Source organism: Manis javanica, chromosome 7 (genome assembly GCF_040802235.1).
Source record: "Manis javanica isolate MJ-LG chromosome 7, MJ_LKY, whole genome shotgun sequence".
Lineage (NCBI taxonomy): Eukaryota > Metazoa > Chordata > Mammalia > Pholidota > Manidae > Manis > Manis javanica.
In genome coordinates, this window is record NC_133162.1 from 94,231,428 (window position 1) to 94,253,074 (window position 21,647).

General features: G+C 39.7%; 1 protein-coding gene across 4 annotated transcripts in view; it reads left to right on the top strand.

Annotated features, from left to right (window-relative positions):
• Nucleotides 1–21,647, top strand: part of CLASP1 (cytoplasmic linker associated protein 1) — a 310,506-nt gene that overhangs the window by 251,623 nt on the left and 37,236 nt on the right. For 3 of the 4 annotated variants that reach the window (XM_073241305.1, XM_073241306.1, XM_073241303.1), the window contains 3 exons: nucleotides 9,604–9,747; nucleotides 10,273–10,379; nucleotides 18,688–18,838. In XM_073241305.1, coding sequence (XP_073097406.1) covers nucleotides 9,604–9,747; nucleotides 10,273–10,379; nucleotides 18,688–18,838 — 402 coding nt within the window. Of the gene's footprint in view, nucleotides 1–9,603; nucleotides 9,748–10,272; nucleotides 10,380–14,195; nucleotides 14,313–18,687; nucleotides 18,839–21,647 lie in introns of all 4 variants that reach the window. The other variant, XM_073241304.1, reaches the window with a different exon arrangement.

Here is a 21,647-nt window from a genome sequence, read left to right on the forward strand (position 1 = left end):
TCTAACCAGCCTTTTAAAAGTATTTTTCACTGCTAGATTTCTCACTTCTGCTTTCAGACTAAAAGTACAATTTGGGTTATTTGTGTACAGTCTTCAACCCTGCATTTTTTCTTCTGTACTGTATACTACTTCCACAGCCATGCCTGCCAATGGTCCTTTGGTTTTGGGGAAGAGTTGATAATATGAATCACTTAGGTCCAGGCAGAGAAAGTGGGAAGGATCATTCCAAGCAACAGTTAGCAAGGTTGGTATGTTTTCAAATACAAATGAACACTTAGCTCCTTCTTTAATGGCATTCAAGGAGAACTACAGAATTATCTAAAAGGTTTCTTTGTAAGGGTCACAAAGTTGTCCAAGGTAAGCCTAGGTAAACTAAGGTAAACTTCAGTTGTCCCAAGTTGTCAAAGGAAGGAGGGCAAATCCTATTAAAGCATTCATTCAAAATTACTGTCTAGTCTTACCATTTATCAAAAGAATACTGTCAACCTTTAACCATTAAGCTAGTTTTGGGTTAGGACAATACGGTGGGAGTTGGTTAAATGATTTGGTTGGTTTGTACATCAGAAACAAGTTATTTTTGTTATTTTCAAACTCACAAGGTCAATCAATAAATACAAAAGCCTTAAGTGCAGCTTTCTGTCTTTAATATAAAACATAAGTATGTGTGTGACTGTATGTGCTTTTAAATTGAATGTTATTTAAGTATTCCTTCCTGTGGGCTGAATACATTGCAAGGGCAAGAAGTTGGGAGAGACTTTCACATTACATGATTAGAGCCTATACAGAGTAACTAACTTTGCTCATAAATATCATGTATATCCACTGTCTCTGGATATACACATTAAAAATTTGAACTAGGATTTATTGTCCTAACTTTTCTAACCAGGATATTCGATAGGAACTCTTATCCTTGGAGGTATCTAGCCTTGGCTCCAAAATACTCAAACTTATTTCATACTAGCTTAAGTCAAGTATGGATAAGATATTACTTTATAGTCAGAAATCACATGGTTCTTTGATCTCCAACTCTTAATTTCACTTATTTGGGATCATGTCTATGTCACAAAACCTGCTCTCCACTGGCATTCTGCTTCTGATGCCTGCCTTCATTTCTTCCTCGTCCCCATTGTGAGGACTGCCTAATACCTCACCTTTGGACAGAGCTCAAACCTAAGTTCTGGGACATTAATCCTTATCTTCAGAAGAATTTGAAAGCTTTACATCAGTAGGTCTCAGTCCTCAAGACAATTAAAATCAGTGTTGAGTCCTTGGCTCTACCCCAGGCAATTTGACTTAGTTGGTAGAGAGTAGAGCTTGAACATGGTATTGGTTCTGGTTGGGATACCCTCCACTGTTGGCTGGTTTTTAATGCAGAGTTGAGACCCATTATTTTAAACCATTACTCTGGAGTTGCACTTCAGGACCTAAAGGCTGCTGGTGTAGTCTTGGCCTGGTTGCCACTCATTCTCTTGGCACCCAGCCAAGACCCTCAGCACCTTCAGAGCCAGGCTTGCCTTGCTATTCCCTACTCCTTTCTCCTGTCCACCCTGTGTGTTCAGCACCTAGCCCAATGCCTGTAACTCTGGGAAGGGGGTTCCCTGCCTGGGGCAGGTTCTTTATGATGAGACCAAAAAAAGGCAAGGGCAAGAAGTTGGGAGAGACGAGGGTTACTACGTTTACTCTCACAGCAATCACAGGTGGTTCAGTACACATGGTGTACCGAGGGACGAGGAAGAAGTGAGGGCAGACGTCAGAAGCAGAATGCCAGTAGAGAGCAGGCTTTGTGTTGTAGAACTACATGATCCCAAATAAGTGAAATTAAGTATTGAAGATCAAAGAGTAAAGGAACCATGTGATATCTGACTATAAAGTAATAATGTATCCATATTTGACTTAAGCTAATATGAAATAAGTTGAGTGTTTCATATGTGGAGTATAAGAACAAAAGAAAACTGAAGAAACAAAACAGCAGCAGAAGCACAGAACCCAAGAATGGACTAACAGTTACCAAAGGGAAAGGGACTGGGGAGGACGGGTGGGAAGGGAGGGATAAGGATGGGAAAAAAGAAAGGGGGCATTATGATTAACATGTATAGTGTGAGGGGGGCACGGGGAGGGCTGTGCAATACAGAGAAGACAAGTAGTGATTTTACAGCATCTTACTGTGTTGATGGACAGTGACTGTGAATAGGTATGTGGAGGGGGACTTGGTGAGGGGGAGAGCCTAGTGAACATAATGTCCTTCATGTAATTGTAGATTAATGATACCAAAATAAAATTTAAAAAAATAAATAAGTTGAGTGTTTTGGAGTCCCAGGCTAGAAACCTCCAAGGATAAGAGTTCCTATAATATCCTGGTTAGAAACGTTAGGACAATAAATCCTAGTTCAAATTTTTAATGTGTATGTTCAGAGACAGTAGACATTATAATCAAATGCGCTCTGCAGACTGGCTACAGGTTCTGCTCTCCAGCATGAGCTTAATCCTGTAGGCAGTAGGTCTTAGTCTCTCTTTGCTCCCCACCCTTCAAGCTCCCTGGTCCCATGCTTGGGCTTAATTCTCCAGGAGCACCAGGGCTCGACGGCTCCCTCACCACTCTCCCAGCGGCCCAGCACCCTGCTCCCAGGCTCTGGGAGCAACTCTGTGGGCGGGCCCCTCGTGACTGGAAGACGCCTGACCAATTATGTACACAGGGAGAGGAGAGAATGGCTGTGTCCTCTTACCCCTCCCCTGGGCAGGTACTTCCGTGACCTAGCAGCAACTCTGTTGTGGGTAAACGTCCCATACGTGTGTAAATAGGCTCTTATTATATACACAGTGGGTGCTGTTAAGGCAAGGTGGGAATCCTGGACAGGAAGTGTCATTTTCCCCACAATACCTGTAGAAACAAAATAGGCAGTTAATAAATATTTTGAAAGAATTAATGAATGATAAATGCCCAAAGAGAAATCCAATTTCAAGTAACACTTTGAAGCCATCATTTTCAAAACCATAGTCTTGGAAGTTCTCCTCTTCTGGCTTCTGTGTTTTCTGTTGCAAAACAAATTACCACAGACTCTGTAGCTTGAAACTACACAGGTATATTACCTTACAGTTGCTGTGGTTCAGGAGTCTGGCACACTGGGTCCTCACCTCTAAAGTAAGATGTTGTCTGGGTCTTTGATCTCATTGGATGCGTCGGCTCTTCTTCCAGCCCACTGGCCCTTGCCTGTTTACTTGCCGACTGTCAATAGGGTGTGTTCTCAGCATAGAGGTTCCCTGCCATCCCCTCTCAGTAGATGGCAATTTGCTTCTTCAAAACCAGAAGAATGTGTGAGGAAAAAATGTCTAAAATCTTACCAAATTTGATAGAAAACATTAATCCTACATATCTGTGAAGCTCAACAAACAAGTAGGATTAAGAATAGCCACATCTAGACACACCATAATCAAACTATGAATGACAAAGACAAAGAGAATCCTGAAGGCAGCAAGAGGGAAGCATATCCAAGAGCTCCTCAGCAAGACAAACAGCTGCTTCTCATCAGCAACCATGGAGGTTGGAGGCAGCAATGACAGTCAGAGGAGAGAGAGAAAAATCTGTCCATCAGGAGCTTTCTGTTCCACAACACTATTCAAAAGCGAAAGTAGTGAAAGTGAAATGAAGTCAGCACCTCTAACCTCTCTTAAGGGCTCACTCAGGTCAGACCCACCCAAGATAACCTCCCCATTGATTAGCAAAGAGTCAGCTGATTCCAGAGGGGCTTGAATTGCATCTGCTAAATCCCGTCTGTAACAGTTACAGGGGTGGTGTTCCATCATATCCAAATCTCATTCTAGGGGAGAGGATTATACTGAGCTCATGTGCCAGGAGGTGGGATGCTTGGGGGCCATCTTCGAGTTCTGCCTACCAAGGTTTTGGTCTCAGTAGACTGGCAGGAATCTTCCATAGTTATTTGGTTAATTCCTTAGCATTTACTTAAAATAGGGAGCTTTTAAACCGAACCATTCAAATTGCCATGAAATTCAACTTAGTAGATGCAGCATTGCATTCTGGGTACCCTCTAGATTTTTTTTTTTTTATCGTCCAAGATGTCTGTAGCTCTATTTGGCTTTCAGTTAGTTGTACATACCCAACACTGACTAATAAAGCATTGTTACTTGATTCAAATAGGTGTTTTAAAGCATAATATTCAAATATGTGTTCTTCTGCCCCATAACTACTTGCCCCATAACTACTCACCCACAAAGTATATGTTAGGTTACTGCAGAGTGATCTTTCTTGGAGCTAGATTCCCTTGGATTTAAATACTTGTTTGACGTACCATCCATTGGACATTGTATCAATATAGATGCTATATTGTAAGTGGTACAGCTGCATTACCCAAGAATTTGAGATGTCTTTGAAAGATTGTCCAAATGAATATAATGCCTAAATAAATTAAAATATTTAGAAATTGTGATGTGGTTATGTATCACTCTGCTCTAAGATGTAAAATGTCATTTTAAAGCTGTAAAAAAAAAAACGGGATTTTTTTATCTCTTTTTTTTTTAATCTGGAAAATTTAATGCACTGAAGATACCCTTTCCTGGCTCTTTTAAATAAACATGTTTTGCCTTCTCTTCCATTTGCAGAGTTAATACAATGTTTTATCAGGGAAATATGGTGATTCCAGAGCAGTTGGTGGTCATGAGCCAAGTTCTCTTGTTCTCAATTTCTTAAGAGTGAGGCTAGGTTATTTTTCTAAATACTAGAAGAACCCTTCAGTCTGAAATCTATGCAGTAAACCCTCATATTGACCCCATCCCTGGAGAATGTTAATTTTATGCAAGCCATACTTAGGGAATTGAAAACAATGTAACTCATTTACCGTATCTATAAGATGGTACTTGGGAAAACACTTCAGAAACATTTAAAGCTGGTAGAGCTGGATTTGTTTACTTCAAGCATTTTTAATAATTATTTCCCTTTTTTACCTCAGTGTTTTGGGGCATTGCATATTGGAGGGAGATGGGTGTTTGAAGATAGAAGATGTTTTGAAAAGGAGGGAAGAAGCACAACCAAACCCAGAGCACAGGAGAGTCACCAGGGATGTGTGCTCACAGGCTGTGACTGCTTTGGATGAGGATGAAAAGCCCCACCAGACTAACTGGTCTGCCTTTTTCCAAGAGCAACCTTTTTCATTTTCTAAGCGTGGGAGTCCTGACCAATTTTTTGATCAAACTGTTCAGAAGTACAGTAGACCTTCCTTAATTTACTGCATCTGTGTTAAGATAATAATAGTAATTAACAGTATAAAGTGGATTCTAGAGTTTGACCTCCATTTGACTTTTGCCTCTGCCATTTGTCAGTGGTGTGAGCAAGTAACCTAACTTTAGAATTCTTGTTTATCATCCATAAAGTGGGAATCATAATAATTCCTGCCTCAGGCATTATTGGGGGGACTAACTGCAATAAAATTTATCAGAACATAGGTAAATATTTCATTTGCTGTTGTAGCTCCTGCTATTACTGTTTGAGGGTTGTTTTGGTTTTGCGGCTGCTGTGTGTGGAACAAATTGAAAACTTAATTTTTTTCAGCATTTAGGAACATTTTTTTCCCATCAAACAAAGGGAGTGTGGTAATGACAGTAGAATTTTTAATGGTATGTTTATATTTTATAATTCAGAATCCCTGTATGTTTGCTTCTCATATGTAGTTCTCTGTTAGCACCTACTTTGTCAGATAAAATAACAGATTTAGCCTCCAAATGTTGTTTTCAGAAATGTGGGAAATGAAGGCATGGCAGAGACACCTGGAAAGTATAAAGACACTGTTGCCTGGAGCAGGAAAAGTATAAAAGTAGCTTTCAAAAGTTAAAATTTCTAATTGAAAAAATTTTAAATCCCTGATTATAGATAGCAGCATGGCCTAATTTAAAAGCTGAGAAGGTTACTATCAAATAGGGTTTGAATCACAGCTTCACTCTTCCTGCTACTTTCTGGTCTCATTTTGACACCTTAGATCTTCCATTTCATCTTGAAAAGCAGGACAACTAACCCTGCCTGAAGGGCTCATGATCGTGAGGTTCAGAACTGGCAGTTACTGTTACTCTTAGCTTTTGTATTATGTATACCTATATGATTGTATAAAAGCATCCAAATCCTTTTATAGCATATAATAACCCTGATGTAAGCACTTGCTCCTCTCTGATTAAATCCTACCACCTTTCCTGTCCATCAGTCCCCGCTTCAGCGTAGTCGAGTAGGTGAGGATTTCCCCACCAGGTCAACTTCAACCTGCTCTGGGCCTGGAGAAGGAAACTTGGAAGAAAATTGTAAACAGGTAGACTTAAAACTGTGCACTAATTTGAAAAAGGGCACTTCACTGTTTGCATTTTTAATGATTAATACTGATTACCCTTGTGAAGACATAGAATATTTTGAAGAAACTTAAAATTAATATAATGCTATCTGAGAATATATATAAATAAAATATAATGCTAATATAATAACACACAATACATATATGTGTGTGTGTGCCTGTGTATATGTCTGTACTTGGTATGTTTTATGATTAACTACCTTCCCAAAGAAATAGTCATGCTGAATGCAGACCTCTAGTGTATTTTAATATAAAATACGAAAGATACTAAAAAAGGTATACTTTAATATATAAAATAAAGACGTGTTAGGTAGTAAGAAATGTATGAAGGTTTTGAAATCCCTTATCTTTGGTAATTTTCTAGAGCACTTTTAATGATGGTCTGAAAGCTGCAGTAGTAGTAGTAGTGTAATAAATTAAAATACTCCTTCTCCTCCCAAATTTTAAGTCTTCCTAATCAATACCAGCCCTGAAGCATCTGTCAAAACTTTGTTGATTTCCTGTCTTGAAGAATTCCTCTTGCTGGAAGGTGCAACAGCATTTGAGGCAGTTGATAGCCCTGCGAGGTCCTTTCAAACAGCAGCAGAGAGAGTTAAAGAGTCTTTACCCTCACTCCCCAAAATTCTACTGAAGGAACATGAGTGGGGAATCATTTCCTTTTACGTTGTCATTTGATCTTTGAATTACCCTAGAGCTGTCCATCAGAAAGAGTCAGCAGTGCTCTCAAGTTTTTCTGTCTGGCTGCATGATGGCCCCACCTCTTGTGGAAGGCAGGAGTTCAGAGATGGGACAGGGCAGTGACATACTCCACTTTTTGGATACATTATTGAACACAAGCTATGCCCTAGGCTTTTTAAAATGAATCCCTCCCACCCATGCCCGTATTTGGAAACACTCCGCTAATGGGAGCATGTTGATGGTAATGATAAAAAAAAAAAAAAAACAAGTTTTCTCCCTTGCTTGGATTCTAGTATTCTGACTTCTTACTAATGCGCAGGGTTGGATAAAATATTTTTGACTGTAACAGTCTAATTCCTTTTAAAACTTGCATATAAAATCTTTTTAAAGTAATTATTTAAGTGATACTTTCTATCCATTTCATTAGAAGAAGATTTGACTTTGAAAACAGCTTTAAGCCAAAGGGTGACTTTTGAAAACTGTATGGAAACATTTACATTATATATTTTGAAAACTAAAAATAAGTTATCTTCATTTATGTGTGTAAATCACACACATGCCATCTCTTTACTGGGTCAGAAGTTAAAGTCTACTGCACTTTCTTTCCTACATGACTAAAAGTCACTTGTGTTGTGTAGCCATGAATTAGCATAGTTTCTAGGCCTGGCATATCTCAGCCCTCCTGTTGCTAGTAGCATGTGGCACTAATTTTCTTACATACTTCATGAAGAACCTCAAGTTCACTTTGTGCTTAACGTGTTATATATCATGTCACTCTTGGAAGAAATGTGATCTTCTAAGTAAAGACAGTGACATATTTCACATAAAAGTATACTTTTCAAAAATGTAATGAATGATACATTTTATAATTTTCAAATGCCATTTCAGTCAACAGCAAAATAAGTGCCTAAACTTCATTATTGATGACATTGATTCTTCTTCCCTGTTAAAGCTCAGGTCTGCTTCCTTCTTTCTCTTTGAAGTGCAGTTTTCCTGCATGCATTTCTTTCTAACATCTAATAAAATGTTTTTTTAAATGCACAGGTTACTCTGCATGATTTTTGGAATTTCCTGTTATACAAATACACAAATCATGTTAATAGCATATTAAACTGGTGGTGAAGTAATTTTCTTCTTCTGATGGTTTATTAAAAATGTTTCCATAAGGAAATGTGATAAACTTCATTTTAGTAAATAATTTTTTCTGCCTGGGTCATGAAAGCGCACTGGCCCCTTACGATTTAATTTGGGTGGGAAGACTACTATTGGCTATGTATTTGGAGGTCAACAGGAAAAATGTTTGATATTTTTGCCCAGTTCAGTGTTTAATGAATGCTTTTGACATGTTGAAAACATAATTTTTGATCCTGTAAGAAATATCCCACTGATAATTCTGAAGTTCGTAATTAATTTTTATTTTTGGTTAAATATATTTGGGTCTTTGGATTATATTTTCTTCCTCAGGCACAAATAGTAGTTTTGTCTTAACTGGACCTAGAATTAATTCTAACACTGTAAAAGTGTTTAAGTACTCTGAGTGTTTATTTCCAAAGAATTTCTCAGCAAGTACATTTTTTGTAATATTGACATCATGGAAAAATATTCAGAGTAATTACTGTAATTCTAAAAATTACTGTCTGGAAAAATTAATATGCTTTGCTTTTAGTCAAAAGACTTACATAATGTGTTTTCTTTTGACTCCAAGAAATTTATAAGAAATGCTGGTATTTACTAAGATTTCCTTTTGACATAGTTTTCCTAAATCAAAACCTTGCTAACTAATTCCTTGAGCGCTGGTTTTTAAGCTTGGATTGCCTGCTACTGTATTAGTACCATAAAAAGTACATACCTTGCTGGAGAAATCTCTCTTTTGGCTACCGTTGCTTCAGCTAATTGTTTTTCCCCACCTAGCTGCTACAGTAATTATAAGCAGTCCTATAGCATGTTCTCTCGATTGATAAAGAAAAGTAGGGCATTTCCCAAAAGACAGAAGAGGAAGTTTTTAATTTGTACCAATTAAGTCTGGTTCACTTCCCAAAGACTCTCTCCTCAGTCCATAGGTATAAAGTAGGCATTTTTCAGATATATTTTAACTACTTTTGCCAGTGTTTTCTGTCACTAGGAGTGGAGCCTAGGAAGAATGGTTTCTCAGGATAGCTCAATGTAGCTTGTTCAGAAACTTGATCTTCTAGGGTGCACTAGGTCATTCTGACTTACTGGAGTGAACAGTATTCAGCCTTTCAAGATATTTTTGATTGTTTCATTTACGTATTTACTAGCTTTGTTTCTAGTGCTAGATAACAAAGAGTTTCTGAGACTTTATTATTAATGTGCTGTGGAAATCCAAGGCGAGGGAGTTAAAGTGAAACCAGGGCTTACTTTCCAGATTGTAGTCAGACTATTTGCTGATAATTGGTGATATTTTCCCCAGATGCTTTTTGTTTTTGTGTTTTATGGCAAAGATGCTCTTTTTCTTTGTTTTACTCATACAAAATGTTTTTGTTTTAAACAATTTTAATGAATATTTTACCAAGATGTGCTATTGTACATTCCATAAATAAATCACATCATCTTTTTCTAGGCAGCACAAATTGTGCTAATCTCTCTGTTTGAATTGAACACTCCTGAATTTACCATGTTACTTGGTGCCTTACCAAAAACATTCCAGGATGGTGCCACCAAACTCCTGCATAGCCACCTCAAGAATTCCAGTAACACCAGTGTGGTGAGTGCTTCGGTCATGATTAGGGCCTCTGTACACTCTCTGTGTATCCCTTGTTTAGAACTTGCTCTAATCAAATAGCCAGCTTTCTTGTTCTCTTTTTGTAGATGGTGGGTGTCTTGAGGGTGGGGGCCAGTCTGATCCTGCTGTAGTCCCAATGAATGCATTAACCTGATATTTAACTTTGCTTGAGTCAGGTTATTCAGTCAGTTAAATTTGACTAGGTCATTTGGTCAGTCAGTCATTCATTGCTTTATTTTTGTCATATGGTAAAGCTGTAAATGCCCAACTGTGTCTGTTACTCTAGTATAGCTGCCATCAGCCATTCAGCTTTGGGAATGCTTATATTAGTTACCCATCTTTGGTTTACAAGCACTTAAAACTGGACTTAGGATTCTAAAAAAAACCCACCTAGACTGTGCAGATTTTGCCCCTTTATTTACTATGGGCTAAAAGGCCAAGGGAGTAGCAGAACTATGGTCTATATTTAGCTCTTGAATGAGGATGCTTATTCTACCTTCACCCCAGGGCTCTCCAAGCAATACAATTGGCCGGACTCCCTCCCGACACACCAGCAGCAGGACCAGCCCCCTGACCTCACCCACCAACTGTTCCCATGGGGGCCTGTCTCCAAGGTAATGCCATTTCAGCAGAAGTGGAAAACTAAAGCACTCAGTGTCTGGCCTATTTATAGATTTTTAGACCCCGCTTAACACCAGGAAGTGTATGGGTGCCAGGAGACCATAGCTTCTAGTCCTCACCCAAATCCTAATTGTGTGATCTTAGAGCAGCGAACTTCTACAGAGGAGTGAGTGCTTTGTTGTGAATGTTCTCTGGGATTCTCGCTTTTAGAATTCTCTAGTACCTTAAAGATTTTAAAACTAAAAGTTGCATTTACTAATATTTTACACAGAAACTATTTAGAAATTCATCACCTACTCTGAAAGTGATAACGTGAAGTTATTTGTCCTCTAAGTAAATCCTTGATAATTCACACATAGTCTAGAGTAGTCTTCCAACCAAGAGGCCATTCTCAGTATAGTTACTGTCATTAGAGCATCTTTAAAGCAGAATGCTGGCTGCTCTGAAGAAAGATTAAGAGCCTGAGGACAAAAATGGGATCATTATTTTCAGACTCTTGTTGGGACCATGCAACTCTGACCTTATAAAGTCTGAGGCAGCAACTTAAAAAGAGAAAACGCTTTGTCTTTGAGTTCTAGATAAACTGTCTCCATCTGGCCAAAGCCTTTAGAAGTCTCTGCCTGGTGGCTTTAGTGACCCCTCTGACAATGTGTTGGAGTCCCCCAAGGCCTCACTCAAAGTAACGGCGGCCCTTTGGCCAGACTTTTTAGGACAGAACCAGTGCCTGGACCAGGAAGGATCACACATGCTGTGTTTTTCGGCAGTCAGTCCAGGTCTTTGGAATCACGGACAACAAGAATTAGGCAGCTGTGTGTTAAGGGTTGCTGACAAAGATCTTAAGAAACAAAATACTGCAAGTATATGCCTTCCCTTTAAGGGTTACCTCTTTAGTAAGAAGATATCAGAACAGTGCCTTTAAATTTAGATTTTTAAATGACCAAGAGTCTCCCCAACTCCTCTGTCCTGACCACTGAAGTTCTCTTCAGTTCCTCAGGTCATTATAGAAATATTTTGGAACATAACAAGTTTGTATTTTCTGTTGGTGAAACAAAGTATTTTGAATACTTACAGTATCCTACTGTTTATATTGCCTTATTTTCTAATCCTTATAAGGCCCCTGATAGTATATTTAGGTAGAATGAAGTACAGTGTTATGTCTCCAAATTTGGTGTGTGTTGTCATGATTTTAGCAGGCTACTTAACATTAGACAGTTGAGGCCAGAAACTAATGAAATATGTCTGACTTTCCCCCAGGTGTGACTGAGGCTCAGCCAACTATTTTTTTAATGTTAACATTTAGATCTAAAATATATGGTTTGTCCTAAATGACCGGGGTCCATTGTTGACAGTAACATCGTGGACTTTTTGTTCTTGGTGGGGGAGGGTTTTATGGAAGACTGTATTCTCTGTAAATTATTGCTTTTGTCTAAAAGTGACACTTCTGCAACATTAATTGGGAAATCTGTTCTTCTGTAATACACAGTTCATACTTGTATCCTTTAATTATTTCATTATTAGGGTGGCACATTATTTAGGTAATAAATATTTAGGTAAGACTAAGATTATTTTATTATAATATGTGCTAGTAGTCTAAGCGGAAGATTGGTGGGGGCTGCTAGCATAATCCATCAGAGCTAAGAATTGGCTAGGTATCAGTATTCATAGATCCCCAAATTATTAAAAAGTTCAATTAATTTTTCCAGGTCACCATTCATTCTTAATTGGCCTGATCTTAATTTTTACTGTTAGGTTTATAGTTCAGTGGAAGAAATTAAAAGTTTTATTTTCAATATTCAAAAGTCCAAGTATGGCCTAATACTTTCTTGTCAGCAAATTGTTCTTTAGGGAGTTACTTAGTTAGGCAGTGAATAACTAGCCAGATAGCCATAGCCAGTTTGAACTCAGGAGAAAGCATTTTTCTTACAACTGAAATTATCCAGTAGGAAGAACTGCCTCATGTCATCATATCACTAGAAATATTCAGATAGGCTGCATACCTTCTACCAGGAAATTATAAAAGAAACTAACTCTTGCACTAAATAGGAGAATAGACTAGGTCACCCCGTCCTAAGGCAGCAGTAAAACAAGTCCTACCACCTAGAGCCTCAGCCATGTTTCTGAACAGTGCTCTTGAAACATGTTTTTTGTTTCTTGCCATTGTTTTAAGTCACCTTGGCCATATGTTGAAGTTTTTTATTCTTAAGGGGGAGACTTATTGCCAATTATTTGTTTTTAATACATTTTTTCGTATCAAAATGAACTAGTCTAGTATTTTTTTAGTCCAGAAATTCTCTACTTGGATTATGGTGATAAAAAGGAAATAGTATAAAATGATGAACAAATCTAGTTTGTTAGTGTTTTTTAAAAATCACTAGTGAGGGAAGTCATTTCTGCCAATCCAGCAGTATCTGAGAAGCCAAAGCTAACAGGTTGAGCTTCTGTGAAACATCACGTTAGTCATTGTATCTGTGTGTGAGAGAGGGCGGTCACTGCTTACTCCCAGCTAGTGAACATGTACTGCTGGGTGTTTGGACAGGAGGTTTATGACCTAGAGTTTTTCCTCATTAAACACATATTTATAGTTTAGTTCCTTTTGTCAGTGTGATTTGTGTTAAATGAAGAACAGAGTTGTAAGGGGCTTCACAAATCACAGGAAGTCCATTCCCCAGTCTGCTGTACATTCTTGGCAAGCATGTTGTAGAGCAGAATGGCAGTAAATATGTAAACGCTGTTACCTCTGACAATAAAAGGTAATTTTAGGTGGATTTTACATTCATTCCATCAGAGGATCAAGAGGGTGCATAGAATCAAAGTGGGGCTTAAGTGGGGGAACCCAGACTCCCCCCAGGGAGCAGGTGGTGTGTCTGCTTTCTCCTCTGCCTGTTAGCAGAGCTCCAACCCCGACTCAGTGTATGTCTTAGAGAAGGTCTTTAGGCCCTTCTATACTGCAGTAACCTATCATCTCCACATTTTTGTTCCTTAAACAATGGGGCTGTAACTGTCCAAAGGTAGAGACTGGCTCCCTGCCTGCTGTTCTTGGAACCCAAGCAAGGCTGTTGGCAGCCAGTGCTGCCTGGAGGAACACTGTCTCTGATACCACTGACCCCGTCTTGTGGCCTCCTGCCCCATTTCCAGCCAGCTCAGCTTGCCCCTTCCCAATCTCTGGTTCTTCTGAATCACAGCAGTTATTAAGACTCTGTGTCACTTAATGCTGTGTGAGGAGAAGACCTGTGTTCTCAGATGATCTGTAGTTTTCCTGTGTGCTGATGTGAGGAGAGGACTTAGATTTTACTTCCCCTCTCTGATCCGCCAGCTGAGGCTTAGCACCTGTGCTCCCTGAGGGAGATTGCTTTAGTGACCTCTGGACTCCATCAGATTGGATCCCGGCCTCCTTTAGTCAGAATGGCACTTTCTCTGGGTCTTCCTGCCATAGTCCCTTTGGTCCCATTTGAATTAACAACCCTAATCCCTTCTTTGGTTCTTTATAAAATAATGATTGCATTACTTGACACCAAACATCCATATTTTTGTGACATGCACGCATGCATTTGGAATCTCATGTGACTCAGAAACGTAAATACGTGATTGAGCAGGGAAGGAAGGTTGCAGTCCTATTGAAGACCAAATTGTAAATAAAAGTCTGTTCTTTTTCTCTGTATGAAGAAGTATCAATTTTGCTATAACTTTGTCATGGAAGAGGACTCTGTGGCACTCCGAATGTAATAGTGTACTCTCCCCTGCCTCCTCCCCTCCCCTTTGCCTTTTTTTGTTTGTTTCTCTTTCTGATTTTCCTCTTCTGATCACTACAGTCGGTTGTGGGGCTGGAGTGCTGATGGGTTATCGAAGCACCCCCCTCCCTTTTCTCAGCCTAACTCCATCCCCATCGCTCCCTCCCACAAGATTCTCAGGCGCTCTTCCTCTCCCAGGTAACAAGCTACCTGTTAACTTGTCTGAGGTGTCACAATATTATTGCAGTTCCAAGATCGTCTCAGGTCTTTAGGGAAGCTTCTCAGCTGCTTCCGTGGGGCCTTGGCTTTGACTTAGACCAGCAGGAGAAGAGCCATGGTTAGAAGTCTGAGCGGGTTTGTGAGTGTTGAACCTCACAACCACGGCTCCTACCATGTCACAAGAACAGGTGACCATTTCATCAACTGCCCAAATCCATCAACATCTCCTGTTGTGAGGCTCTTGGCCTAGGGAAGTGCTCAGCCCCCTCAAGTAGCTCAGGTGCTATGAAATCAAGGCCAGTGATGGTGGGCATGGTTTCCTTAGCCTTCTTCTTAGATGTACAAGGCATTCCCACTAAGAAGCAGATGAGATCTGTGCTTTCCCAAACTGCCCCTTTAGCTCACAGTCCAGCTATTGATTACACAGATTGCTTTCTTGCATAATGTACTGTCACATACATGGTGGTAGTCTGAAGCCAGAGATCCAGAAAGGAAGCCTTAGAAGCCCATTCACTGTTGCATCTCAGTAAAGGTTCTCTGCCTCACAAGCCCCTGGTTGAGTCTCGAAGAAGGGGTGGGGCTTTCTTCAGATGTTAAGACATGCTAAGTCTCTGGTACAGAGTACAGTCCAGGTATTTCTGCAGGTATGTGCTTGAGGGTCTCAGGTGCTTTTTATAAAGGTCCAAAAATAAGAGAATCTCCTCCCTAGAAGCCTATAGTTACATGGCTGAGCATGGGGCAGTCCAGTTGTCCTTGTGCTGTGTAAGGTGAGTTTGTACACTCTGTGATAAGACAAGGGTTGAAACAAAGCAAAATCTATTGCTTTTGAGTGCTTCATAGTTAGCTTTTACACAGATTCACATTCCTACTTTTGTATCCTCAACATTGGGAAACTGTACATAGTAAACAAGTCAGCTAAATGTTTTAACATCTTTCTTTTGAAACTCTTACTACTCTAAAAGTAACTTCTAAAGTCTACAGAGAGTCATATAATGACTTCCTAGATAGACAAAGTTAGGACAGGGGCACACCAACAGTGGGATGGCTGCTTTCATCTGTGTTAAGAAAGCATGCCACTACAACTTTGTTTTCTATCTTTTTTTACAGTTATTCAGGCCTCAAAGTATGAGACCAGTTTATTGACTATCTCCCAATCTACTGACCTGTATGCCCTGATGGGCCCTAAGCTTCACCTCCAGCCAGTGTTCCCATCCAGCCACTGAAACTTCCCTCCAGAGGACATCACATACCTAGAATCATCTTTCTTACATGTGCAATAATATAGCTAATGCTTAATATCCCTATGACTTCTGTTAGCCATCAAAGGGAGAGAGAGTTGACTAGAGAATTCTACGTCTAGAGAACCTATCAGTTATGCAAAACTAAGAGGAAAGCTTTGTCTCTTTGCTCTTTGCCAAACCCTAATGATTTCATAACAGGGAATACTCCATACCTAGTATCTTTTCCCTTCAAAATGACAGAAGAAAATCTCAGAGGCCAAACTTCCTGTCTCCAGTTTTTCTTTTCTTGAAGACCTGACCTCATGCACCTCCATACCTATTATACAGATCCTTCACCACAGGGCAAGTCCAGAGCTTTATTCTGCTTCAGTATTGGGTGACACAGCTTGACCTTAGGTCACTGAATATTGACCACTTGAGCAACTCTTCATAAGCTAAAGAATCCTAAGGAAACCTTTCTGGGGTCTAATCAGTGTTTACAGATGACCAGGGCCTGGCCTTTGACCTACAGGATTATGTCTGTGAGCTCCAAGAAGATGGAGTCTAGGGGGTGGTTGACAGACCACAGTCTGCCTGACCCACTGTCTTCTGAGTAAGACTGCTGTGCCCTCTGGCTGCTGCTTCCTTTGCTGGGACCATGGGCTCTAGGGTTCCCTGATAACAGCAGTCATGGGAATTTCTTTTTTTCTTACGAAATGGGGTATTGATTTGAAAAAATATGTCAAAACATGAAATAGCAAAGAAGGTAGCATTATCTATTTCCTGTTACAAGGAAACATTGCTGTCCCTTACCTGGAGCTCACAGTTTTAGCTTCATACCAAGGAGATACTTACAGCCTTAAGCTACTGAGTGTAAAAGAAATGTCACTGCAGATCATACATGATTATGTACATGTGCCCCTAAATTTCGAAGTCCGAGTTGGTTTAACTGACGGTAAGACAAAGGAACATTAACTGGCAGAATCCTTTATTTTCTTATTTTAAGAAGAGGCTATTATAATGCTAAAGTTACATGAACTGAAATGAGATATTTTAAGAAAGTTCAGATTAAGAAGAATGAGATGAATTATGTGAAAGCTAACATTATTTGACATGACATGGAAAATAATATTGTGACATCCCTTAAAAAGCTGAACGTTCCGCCAGACTTCCTCCTGTCCATCCTACCATTCTTTGTCGTCATTTTTTTTCCTTTTGCATGGGCTATGCTATTGTTTTTGGTTGTTGTGATTAAAAATATTTTAAGGCATCTTTTTACATCTTGCATACATACTTTTTATTTGAGTCATACCCAGTTCTTTATGTATAAAAAATAGTGTACTGGCCAGATGTATAAACGCCTTTGTTCCCACAGTATTGGTATTGTGGTATCCTGGAAGGGAGGAGGGCAGGGAACCCCTGTGCTTTCTTCACACTAAAGGGATATTGCCTCAGGTTCTGATGACCTTATGAACTTAGAAGTGGTTGAAGTCTTGAATTCTGTTCAAGTTTTTTATTCCACCTCCTGTTAGTATAGACATGGAATTTCAGCTATAAACAAGTTCAAATTCACATTTCTGTTTGTTTGATGCCAGAGCCAGTCTTTGAGTTGGCATATATTTTTGTGAACTCTCCAAGTACTCTTGGGGTGTGGATTTTCTCTCATTCATCAGAAAAGAAGAATGGGTTCTCTCTGGGCCAGTTAAAAGTTTAGGCGAACAGCTTACATCTCTTAAGAGTGAGGTCAAATCTTGTACTTTAGGGAACCTATCCAGCCCTGGAACACTTGGCTCATTACACCCTCAAGCCAGTAGAGGTCTGGCTACTCTGAGAAAGAAATGTCCAAATCATGTCTTGCTTATCTGCCCAAACCTTTAAGAAAAGGAGGAGGGCTTAGTAAATTTATTTGTTTTTAAGTTAAGGGAACTTACCTCTTGTAAGAATGTACAGGGTTGATTGCGTTGCCCTTGGGAAAGGTTCTTGCCAGTGGGTGCCTACTTTCTGTTACTTCTCTTTTGAAGAAGAGCAAGTTTTCTTTAGTCCTTCATAATATTATATACAGCCAAGGATTCTTAGTGTGTCCCCAGCAATTCTCAGCATAGCTCAAGACTTTCTGTAAGTTAAATTAGATTAACTTCATCTGATCTTTTCTTGAATACTTTTCCTGAAACAAATGACATTCAAGCTAAGTCACAGTTTTTGGACTTGCCAAAAACTTTAATCAAAGGGTTAAAGATTTCTTCATGTTCTGTCCCCTTTATCCTGGCGTATCCCTCCCTCCATCCCATGCTTTTCTTTGATATGCTTAGTGAGGGACAGTGGTAGGTTTTGGTCTTAGGATCTTTTCTCTGTTTCAGTTCACTTTTCAGACATCTAAAGGCCACTTGCTGACACTGCATCACACCGAAAGACTAATTAGGATTTTTGCTTCATTTCATGTTTTGCTGTGCTAAATATCAAAAAGGACAAGTAGTTCTTGCTTTTTGAAGTGCTTTTAGATACCTGTCTAGGATTGTGACTCATTTAAGATCTGCTTTTATTATAGAACTCCCAAGTAGAAGCATCTAGAAGAGTTGATACAGCAAGCTCCTCAGTTAGATGGCATGAGACACTTGGGGCCCCACCGATGGGATGGATCTGGCTTAACGTACTTTTTAACATAGGGTTTTATTGTACCAGTACCCAATACTGGTAGATGTAACCCAGTCTTGTGAGGTCATTTGCTTTGCTCTTCTGAAACTTGTAATACTCACTTTATTTTGAAGCACCCATTCTTCTTACTCTGTACATTTGAGACCAGTAAAAACCGAACTCCTTTTTCCATCTTCAAGATACAAAAGTCACTTTTCACTTCCATCACCTTGTGCATTGTCACCAGTTCTCACTCTCTTTTGAGTTCTTGCATTCTTGTGGTTATTGTCAAGTGCCAATGTAATGTGTTTGGGACCAGATTTGACAAGGAAGATGTGTGATTTCTAATATTGCTCTAACAAAAGATGTCACCTTTTCATTTCAAATCACCTTAAGAAATAAAACTATGTATCTTATTCCATAAATTTTTAGAAATAATTTATGTGCATACCTCAGTTTTATGCATATGCCTCAATTTAAGACAAAATATTTTTGATCTTTAGCATGCTGGACTATGATACAGAAAACCTGAATTCTGAAGAAATCTATAGTTCTTTGCGTGGAGTTACAGAAGCCATTGAAAAATTTAGTTTTCGAAGCCAAGAGGATCTGAATGAACCAATTAAACGAGATGGCAAAAAGGACTGTGATATTGTGAGTACCCCTGGGCTAATAGGACTGTACTTCACCCAAGCAGTGCTTACTACCTCAGCTAACAGAGGGCTGTATAGAAAGTGGTAATTCTGAACTCTTGTACATTGTGAGTACTGAGCTTCATCATTATTATCTCGTAATTACAATATATTATTTAAAGAGGTCCAAAGCAGTTTTATAAAATTTTGAGTACCATCAGCTATTCCTGTGAAGAATATTAAATACTTTTTGTTCTCTGTTTGCTTTCATTTATCCTGGACATATTTTTGTTCCTGTGATGTGATAAAAAATAGTGAGTCTGAGCCAGATAGCCATGTGGCTCTCTGGGAGCTCTCGTCTTGTGCAGAGGTAGGCAGGTGGGACAGAAACTGTGGTGCAGTGAAGTGGTCGAGCCTCAGCACAAGGAGACCTGCTGGGCTAGTCTCTGGTGATCAGGGAAGATCTGCAGAAGTGGTGGTTTCTCCCTCTGAGTGGAAGCATGAGGGTCTGGAGGAGTTTGCCAGGTCAGGTGTGAGGGGGTCTTGTGAGAAGGCAGAGAGTAGGAGTGGGCACGGTCTGACATCCCACAGGGGTGGCTGATGTGGAGAGAGTGGCTCTGTCGTGTTGGAGAGGCTTAGAGAAGAGGCTGTAGAGGCTGCGCCAGGAAGGTCGCTCCCACCAGTGGATTTCAACCAGCATCTTCACTTTGAAGAGTCTGTGAAGGATTTTTAACTGGGGAAGTGTCTTGGTCACACATTTTAGGAAGATTGCTGTCGCTGAGATGGAGAATGATTCTGGAGGAAGTTGGGCTGGGTAGGGCACGAGCAGAAATGGAAGAGTCAGAGACATCTGACTAGGACAGTTAAGTAGGTTCTGGGACAATTCAGTGAGATAATGCAGAAGGAGAAAAAAGCACATGTTAACCCCTTTGGAAAAAAAATTCAGTTTTGGCTAAATGGGACTTAAAGGACCTGGGGAATAGCCAAGCAGACATATCCATTTGGCCTTTGGCTATACCAGTCTGGAGTTTAGGCTGGCAGTTTGGGCAGGAGATAGAGATTTGAGAGGCGTCGACTAGTTTCCTAAACGAAAAGTGAGTAAAATCAACCAGGTAAACAATAAGGACAAAATTCTAAGGAGCGTCAACACTGAAGGAAAGACAGAAGAAAAGGACTCAGAAGAAAAGCTAAAGGTGGTGGGAGGGAGACCGGGCTAGTGTGACATCATAGAAGCCAAGGGAGTGTTCAGGAAAGACATTCTAGCCAAAGGCATCTCAAGTCAGATGTGGAGTGACAAGGAGTCACTGGGTTTCTCTTTTTACTTTCTGCATTAAATATTCTATTTTAACCTAACATGTAGAAAACATGTATTCATCAGTGTTTTAATGTAGAGTCAAAACCTTTCCTTGGAGAATGGGCCCATCTTCTTCTTAAGTAGATTTTACACATGGTCAGTCTTATGATTTATTCTCTTTCAGGGGGCATTGGATTTTGTGAGCACAGTTTAGAGCAGAGCAGAGAGTGGAAATGAGATTACAATGGGCTGAGGAGTGACTCGAGTAAGGCTGGGAGGGATGAGGCCCAGTTGGACTTTTCATCCTGGAGGACATGACCCGTTGGAATGCTGGTGGGGCCAGTTGAGAGAAACATTGACTCAGCAGTGGGAGATTGGTGGACTTGTGTCACTGGGACATGGCAGAGGGAGGAGATTTGGGCACTGGTGGAAGGATAGGCCTTTGGCAGGAAGGAGGTAAGCAGGTTTTGTTTGTGGCAGGAAGAAGAAGTTGTCCACTGACAGCTCCCTCTTTCTGGGGGCAGCAGAAAGAAGCCAAACTTTGAAGCCTGAGGCGAGGAGAGTGTAAAAGGTTTACACACACCTGTGGAGTGGGGTGGAGGGGTTGCTAATGAGGCAGACAGAAGTCCTGCCAAGAACAGTGAAGACCCTACCTAGAGAAGGCAGGTGCCTGAAGTATTACTTTCCTTCATTAGAAAAGTGATACCTAGCCAGCATGTGAGATTCAAAAAAATACAAAAGAGAAAAAAGAAAGAAAAATCACCATCTCTAGAGCTAACCACCCTTAACATTTTAGTGTTTACTTTCTACTTTATGTGTATTCATACACAAATATGTTTAGGGGTGAATATAGAGTGTTTTAAGTGAAACTTAAAAAGTAGACCCAGTTTGATAAATCCTTAAGGATAGTGTCAGATCCAGTGAGAAGATGGTCCACAAGAGCAAGAGGCGAAAAATTACCTGTGGGAGAAAGTCCATTCTTACAAAGTAATTACAGAAATACAACTAACATATGTTAGGTTTCATTTACTTCTAAATGGTTTCAAGTAGAAATTACAACATTTAATGTTAGAAAGGATATAAAGAGCTAGTCTAATATTGGTGGCACAGGAAATTGATACAGTTGTTTTGGAACTCGCTACAATTTTATTTAGCAAAAGGGATTTTAGATATCATATCCTTAATCCAATAATCTAACTTTTGGCAATCTATGCTAAACCTATGCTCAGGAAAGAAAAGAAAAGATATTATTAACACAAAGAAGTTTGTATCAGCATTATGTCTAATAGAAAAAAACAAACATTTTAAAGATGTAGAAAGGAAATAGTTGAGTAAATCTCTAGTAGAAATAGTGGTGTGACTAAGCATTATGGTTACAAAACCTTTTTTAACAAAGGTGGGACCTGCTTATGCTGTGAGGAAAGCAAAGCACAAGACAGTATGCACACTGATCCCTGCTCTGTAAAATCCACATGCCAGCAGACTGGGATAACACCAAGTGTAAAAAGTAGGGGGTGTTTTTGTTAAAAATGATCAT